The following is an 8,454-nucleotide window of genomic DNA, read 5'->3' on the forward strand; positions in this document are numbered from 1 at the left end:
GGATAGAAGGAGATGTAAAAGTTCAAAAGCAGGATAGTTTCAGAAAAGAAGTTTAAGATAAGGTAATTTTGGTAAATATAAGCTAAGTGTAGAGTAGTGATAGTAATTGCCCCACATAAGTATCATGCTAAAATAGAAGATAACAAAGCCCTGCCAAATGGCTCAATCGAGATAGTTTCTTAGTTGATTTATCCAGAGTGATGGCCACGAGGACTCGAGTCATAGCCACGAAGACATGAGGCAACCATCCATCAATAAAACCTTATAATATTATTCACTGTATCATTGGATAAAGATTCTCTGTCTCTGTGTTTGTAATCTTAAATTCACCCTCATGATGGTTTTACCTCATTAAGCACCCGTACTTAGTGGATAAGATAAGGTTCCCACAAAAGGAAATTGCATTAAAATGGGTCCCTTGGCTCTTCAATGAACCAAGAGTTTATTAGAAGAGACAATGAGGAAATTGTCTACTTAGAAATTGGATTTTGCTTTTGAACGTTTAGGAAATCTAAATTAAGTTGCCAAAAAGCAGGAAAAATAAGATTAGTAAATGATTTATGGATTTGGAATAGATGGTTCAGGACAAAGGCGCCAGTCTTAATGGAGAATGGAGAGACAGCACCCCACTTAACCCATTTAGTGCAACCCTAAATTTTGACCTTTTGACTTTGAGAGCTAACTGTGTAACCAATATTCCACGGTCCAAGCCTTTAGCACACGTGAAAAGGTCGTCAGAGGAGTAGTGCGCCAAGCTCATATACACCTTACTGTGGTTATCCTAACACTTAAAAAATAAGCACTACCATTCATTCCTTCATGAAATCGAGTACGATAACCTTTCTATCATAGTTGATGGATGACTTTGCGGTTTTGTATTTGGTTAAGGTTTCGTTTGGTTGCAAGGAGAATTAAAGGATAGGGAAGAGAAGAAAAATTTTCATACTTAAAAAAGGAATTTTTGTAATCATTACCCCATGTGACACCATGTAACAATATCAATAATTCCAAATCATTCTATATTTGGTTATTAAATTCCACTTTATTTTCCATAGTTGGTTATTTGTAATCATTACATATTTGATTATTAAGTAATTTATATAATCACATGGGGTAATGATTACAAAAGTTTTTTTTTTTTTGTTTGAAAATTTCCTTCTTTTCCCTTTAATTCCCCTTGCAACCAAACGGAGCCTAAAGGAAATATGTTTCAGAATGCCCTCATTTAAAAGTATATCAGTACATCTTAGGTTTTTGGCCATTTAGAAAGATGATCTAGAAATTTTGACGTTTGGATATGTAGAAAATTTTGGATCAAGATTCATGGTATGTTTTTTTACGGAGGTATACCCTCTCGTGTATGTTCACGCACCTTTCTGTAGTTTTATGGTAATCTTGATTTTTCTAATAAGTTGTTTTGTGTTGGAATTGTATATGAACTAAAATATATGATTCAACCCCAAGGGGGTAGCCGAGTTGGTATGGTCACTGGTCTAAATCGACAAGCGACCTGTGTTCGACTTCTCTTACCTGCTTGGAGTCACTCACCTTGGATTTAATTGACTTTCCACTTAAATCCTTAAATGACCCGGTCCTGTGACTGTGGGGTTTGCATGGGCCCGATGGAATAGTCAGGTCAAAGGTCTGGATACCCTCGTTAGTAAAAAAAACTAAAATATATGATTCCATATATTAAAGAGTTATGTCTTTTTCTAAATGACCAATACCAATATTTAGGGAGCTTATGTGCTCCATCTCGACTAAGCATGGTGTTGTTAATTGAAATAAAATAGAGAAGAATTCAGGAATCTAAGCTTCAAAAAAAGGTTGGGTTTTCTTTTAGCTATATTCTTGAAGCTATTGGTTTATCTGGTGGGATTTCTTTATCATGGACTAATGATATCTCTGTTTCCTTTTTGTCTTCATCTAATAGGATTTTTGACATTATTACTTATGTTAGTTTCTTTCCTTGTCCCCTCCGCATTACCTTTGTATATGGTGAGCCTAAGGGTGATTTGTGATCTGCTTTCTGGAGGGAATCATTACAACTAGGACAAATAGTTATTGGTGCATGGATGTGCTTAGAGGATTTCAACGATAATGAGAAATATGGAGGTAAACCGAAATCCTTTTCTCAACTTCTAGATATTAGTAATGCTGTTGATGAATGTGGTTTGGTTGAACTTCCTTTTTCGGCCACTAAATTTTCATAGTCAAACAAGTGTAGACTGTAGAGGCCTTTATTTAATCATGGCCAACATTGACAAAGTATTTTGAAACAATGATTTTCTTTGTCAGTATTTTGATAATAGTTCTTCTACACTTGAGTATCGATGGGATTTGAAGATGTTCAACTGTTGAACCTTCAAATCAAAGAAAAGAAATAACTCAAATTATTACCAACATGTTGAGATTTAAAACCTCAAAGCACTGCACCAAAATCATACTTGATGATAGAGAGAGTAGAGAGATAAAATTCAGCCAAGGAGTGGGACAAGAAAATTTGGCCAAGTATGTTCCCCCTCCCCTTGGTGCTACTATATATAATCACAAGTCCTTAGAGTTGTATTGGATTTCATTGTTCACTATTCTACAGTTAATAGAAACTCTTGGTGTAGAGAAGTTTGACTTGCATTATACCTTGCTTCTAAAGAGGGAAGATGTAGAATTTAAAAGGGTCTTTGTGATACATTAATAATAATTAATTGTATTTATCAAATAAAAATAATGACCATAAATAAAATACTAACAACCTATTATAAATTTTCAATTAAATGTCATGTATAATTAAACTCTTTAATTTGCATATAGGACCCTTCACTAAACAAGATCTCATGATGAATTATAGGGCATGTAACTAAATATTGCCAAACCTCAATCAGAGATCATGTAAATACAATTGAACGACAAAAAATGTGATTAAATATTATTTGAATTAATATACTAATATATTCAATAAATAAAAAATAAATTTTATAAAAAATTTACAAAAACGACACTGGATCTAGATTCCAGTCCGATTAATTATATGTATCCTCTCTACTTGATATTCCTCAATCAAAGGTAGTGGATTCCATGTTGAGTATCTCTTTTGTTCACGATGCGTCATCACGATTTCAGCACACCGATATATAGTCTATATGACATCAACCATTGGTGTACCAAAATCCGCAATGTAATATTGTAACAATAAAAATCTCTCAGGTCAAAGGGTCACTAGTGACGGGTTTGATGTCTCCTTAGTACGACATGCAGTAACACATGTGAGAATTTGTATCAGATTCTTTTCTATACATATTATATGTACTTACATTTATGTACTGAAATCAACATTTCTAGCGACATACAATGTAACAACCATATGAATAGGATGTTCGATCCTATCACTAGTCGAGAAGCGTATAAGGTGAAAACCCATTAAACAAATTTTTTTTTTTTTTTTTTTAGTAAAGCCATGGAACAAACTTATAAGCTCATAAATAAACTCATGTAATAATAATAAAATACAATTCATTTATTTCAAATTAACCGAATTTGATGGACACAATCCAACAATTGTTAGGATGGTTACAGATTTAGCCGAATTCCAAAAATCACCAAGTGGTATGCTAAGCTGGTAGCACATCTTTTCAAGAACAAATGAGCGAGAAGGAAATCCCAAGCAATAAAAAATTATTCAAAGTGGTCTTGGCACTAAAGGGTACTCAACTTGAGATTAGTAAACTTGTCCATTTCTACTCTGAAAGTAGGCATGTCAGTTTCTGGCAAAGAAATCATAACCTTAAACCCATCCTTCATTCCCTCATTAGCAGAAGAATAAGGCAAGAAGAAGCAAGGCTCAGTGCTGCCAATTATGTTCCTGGAGAGTGGAAGCACAGTGACCGGACCTCCCCACCCAAAATCAACTGCAGAATGACCAAGGTGCCTCCAGTCTGTGAACCCACTCACTCCCTTCCCTGCCGTGATCCCCTCTCCATAATTTAGCTCTTGAAAATCGATGAAGGATCGAACATACTCATCTGTAGCATTTGATTTGCTCTTCTTGATCAGCTCTGCTGTCTTCCAAATAGGTTGCTCTACAAGCTCTTTGGCACCAAGTTGCACGTACATGACAATACAACCATTGCCGTAGTACCCAGCGGGTAGTGCTGGCTTCATCAATTTCCTTATATTAATCAAGTATGCGAACTTGACTATATCATCACCGGCAAATTTCGAGGCCTTAACCCTGTTCAATTCCGGTCATGATTAGCAAACCCAAGTTAAATCTAGATCATAGATTGTACAAAATATGACTAATAACACTGATGAACTAATATATCACGACACATTAGGTTTTAATCTAAGAACATTTGATTAAACGAGACCCATACTAAATACTAGTTTAACACTTCTGATTTTAATCTAATTCATCATTTTTCTGTTTGGAGGAGTGGGATATTGTTATGTGGGCTTGATCTGTGTATGACCTCTAGATTGGACCAGCCTAGTATGTGATAGGTTAAAGGGTTTTGTTTAAAGTGTTACATCAACTTTGAAGCTTTTAGGATGTCCAACATTTGGCATTAGAGCCTAGGGGTGCCAATCGGTTGGTCTCGACCGGTTTCGATCGGGCCTTATCGGTTGCCCTCTACTTTAGAATCCTGCATCGTAATCGATCTTTATAGGCTTGGCATGGTCCTATTTATAAACGGTCGATTGGGTACCAGTGTATAATTAGGTTCGTACTAAATGGCCAATAAACAAATTCATACCAAATGGGCTACAATCAGGCTATGCAATTTTGATCATATAACTCCTAATGAGAATCAATTCATTGGAAGTTTGGAACGAAACAAAAACTTACTTGAGAGAATGTTCCTCACTAGGCTAACGATTAAAAAAGAAAACCTCAATACATTTGGAGCTCTATGGGCCTCAATCTCAATAGACATACATATGATGACAGTAGGAACAATATCAGTGATCATGATTATGTGCTCCATTTATTTTTGGCCCATTAACTTCATAATGCATTAATATTCAACTGTCAATTCTATATTTTAACTCTGCCCATAGTCCATTACTTAATGAGAGAAAATAAATTAATCAAGGAAATTTATAAAGGATATATTTGGGTTAAAAATAGGGAATTTAAAAAGTAACTGGAATAAAAAAAAAAAGAAGTTCATGATCGTGCTTAAATGTGTTGGTAATTAAACCTGTCGGGCTCGGGCATCCATTGGGTCATCACCTTGCACTATGAATGACATGCTTAGCTAACATGTCGAGCCTTAGCTCAACACGAACTAACATGTTGGGTCGATTTCTAACTTTCACTGACAAGGATAGGTCAATCCTATATTATGGGCTTAGAATTAACATCCCTAATAGAACAAGCCAACAAGGCACCACATCACGGAAAAAGTTACCTAAGAGAGGCTACCTATGGTTTTGGTACACGGATTCGGATCAGGTATCGGTCATCTTCAAAATCGATACAATACCGATACAGTATTGGCATGAATCGACCATATCAGACAATTTTATCCTTGGGTTTCCTTGAAAATGGGTTTTTTTTTTTTATTATTTTAACTTTTATTTGTACCGTTTCACTGATACAATATCGACCAGGTATCAATATTGATCATCTTTCAAAACCGTGCAATATCAACCATATCGGGTCCGATACCAATACCAAAACCATGAGGCTACTGAAATGGAGTAAAAGAATACCTGATCGACAGAAAACTGCACCGATCAAGTACCCTAACAAATATGAATGTGGAGATGGACAAAAGCCCTCTTTTGCCGTCAATTTATTTTGGATAAAAGATTGTTGGTTGATTTTCTGTGGCACGCTTAAAAAGTAAAGCATTTATGGGGTTGGAATTTGTGGTCACCTGGCCCGCCATATGAATGCACCTAAAGCCTCGAACGTGGTGAAGCTGGACCCTGAAAGCTTTTGCAATTCTGCCCTAAAGCACTCCAAGCTATTGTCTTTAATGGCGAAACACTCCCGAACCACCGGCCCGATCGCTTGACGGTAAGGCGAAAACTCCTTATCCAACTGGAGGAACTCGTGAAACGGAACCTCCACGCGGGGTGGTTTTCGTGGGGCCAGAAGACTCGCTCGGTCCCAGACAGGCTGGACCGACGGCTGGGCCGCCCCTCGAGATAACTCCACCATAGCGTTGAAGAACAGAGACGAACCGTAACCATCGCACATGGAATGGTTGATGGAAGCACCTAAACAGAAACCACCGCACTCGAAGACCGTGATCTGGAGAATGCACGGGTGGACCAGCTCCTCGCCGTGGCTCGGATCCGGCACCAGCGTGTCCAGGTTTGGCGTGGTCGGGTCATCCAAGTAGTTGAGGGATGCGAGTGTACGGTCAGCGGCGGCGTGGATGACGGGGACTCCTTTTCCAGAGGAGCAGAAGAGGAACAAGCGAGAGTCGTTCGGTAGGGGGCGGAGAGTGCCCGCATAAGGGTAGAAGTAGACAAGGGCCTTTGAAAGTGCTTCAGAGATGACTTGGGCGGGATCGGCGGCAGCGGCGGTGTGGTTGGCCGTGCTACGGTTGTTAACGTAAGCGCGGAGGTAGCGGAAGTTGATGTGGACGTTACGATCGTTGTCGAGGTGGGAGAGTGGGAGGACGTGATCCTGATCGAACGGTGGACGTACCGGGAGAACCTCCCTCGTTTCTATGATCTTCACTTCCATTCTGATTCCGGCTGTTTGTGTTGGCCCTCCTCTTGAGGCTCTCTCATCTAACACATACCTCCATAATACATTTGTAGCTCTTCCTTAGTACATCTTTATCTTACAAGGTTTCCCCACCCACCCAGGCAACCCACCTACCCTTATGAGACGTGGCAAGCCACATACCATAGCCACGGATTTGGATCCTCACGGGATTTTTATCGTCTCAAGTGCACAATCCCCCAATGTAGAACCAGTGCATAGCTGGGCATCGACACATGGACAATGACCATCCAACGGTTTAAATTAAACCCAAAAAAATAATCTCAAAAGACTTAAATCCCAAAAATCAGATATTTCCTTCCATTCAACGTCTCTCTTCTCCGTGAACGATGATCAAATCAGACTTTGATTTCGCACTCACCTCTCCAGGCTCTCTCACGCCGGCGCACCATCACAGAACATAGAGCACATATTATAATCTAAAGGAATAATCAACAAACAAATCATTAGAGGCCTCACCTGAGCAGCAGGGTTCAACAGATCGGCGAGAAGGAATGATCCCTGTTTTGACGAGCTTCTCTGTATTAGGGACATCATAGTTCTGAGCAATGTAAACTCCACACAGTTCCCAGCATGAACGAGAAATTGCTCTTGAACATCCCCATTTCAATTTGTCCTTCAACTCCTCCCCAGTGACAGTCACTGAAACACAAAGATCATTTAGCTGTGTTTACACCCTAAAATTACCGATTGACCAGTAATGACAGACCGATCAGGTTCAAATTGTATAGAATCAGTCAACAAGGTAGATTCCTCACGTGAAAAATGGAGCCAGAAAGGTTGTAATCGCGATGCACCCAATACCATTACTACTACCGCAGTGGGAACTTCTACAGGATATGTGACATTCAGGCAGTTCTATAACTGCCAGAGGTGGTGCAGTTAAAGAATACTCAATAGAGACTACATCCTGATCATGACAAGTTAAAAGCCAAGATTAAAGAAGTGAGGGGGATCTCTCGATCAATCAACAACCTGCAAATTTACGTTTTTATTTTCTTAGTGTAATCTTCTCCCTGACCATCGTGGTCATCTTCTCTGTCGAGTTCTTTTTTATTTCTTCTTTCAGTGGTACGTCATTCGTGTGCACCAATATTGAGATCAATAAAAATTCTTGACTTCCTATTTCATCTCTATCATTTGTTTTTGTAATTATCCCTTTATTCTCGTATTGCATTTTGGTCCTTAATCTAAAGTGTCTGGAGCAATCGAGGCAAGAGGAGAGCCCACATTTCTTGATAGAAGTCAAAAGTGCAATCTTCTTCAAACATTGAGTCTTACAAACTCTGACATGCCTGCATTCTCCATCACACGTTATTCAGTCGTAGTTGACCGATCAGATGGTAGACTGATTGTTTGAACGACCGTAAAAAGAACTAAACAATTTTTGCCACGCCCGATGGGACCCTCAAAAATTGAGTTGTGAAGTCACCAAAAAGAACAATTAACAATTCAAACAATGTTGATGGGCTGTAGGAGCAGGTACATGACGATGAAAATGGACAGTTTGGGAGTCATTCTGACGAAGCTGCTGAAGGATTGACTCGTTATTTGGCTACGGTCGTTCAGGGAGCGATGCAGCCAATGGCTGACACCATAAATCAGATGTGTGCTAGCATAATTCAATCTACGAATAGCCAACAAATGCGGTTTGACCAGTTAGTGACTGCACTCATGGCCCAAACTCAACAGTCAGTTAGTAGTTAGCC

General features: G+C 38.9%; 1 protein-coding gene across 1 annotated transcript; it reads right to left on the bottom strand.

Annotated features, from left to right (window-relative positions):
- Window positions 1–3,627: 3,627 nt before the first annotated feature.
- LOC122639339 (spermidine sinapoyl-CoA acyltransferase) lies at window positions 3,628–6,703 on the bottom strand. Its single transcript, XM_043832168.1, has 2 exons — window positions 5,883–6,703; window positions 3,628–4,228 (listed from the first exon to the last, which is right to left on the bottom strand). Exons 1-2 carry the CDS (start codon window positions 6,701–6,703, stop codon window positions 3,694–3,696), a joined length of 1,356 nt encoding a protein of 451 aa, XP_043688103.1. The 3' UTR covers window positions 3,628–3,693.
- Window positions 6,704–8,454: the final 1,751 nt, after the last annotated feature.

This window comes from Telopea speciosissima, chromosome 9 (genome assembly GCF_018873765.1).
Source record: "Telopea speciosissima isolate NSW1024214 ecotype Mountain lineage chromosome 9, Tspe_v1, whole genome shotgun sequence".
In the NCBI taxonomy this organism is placed as follows: domain Eukaryota; kingdom Viridiplantae; phylum Streptophyta; class Magnoliopsida; order Proteales; family Proteaceae; genus Telopea; species Telopea speciosissima.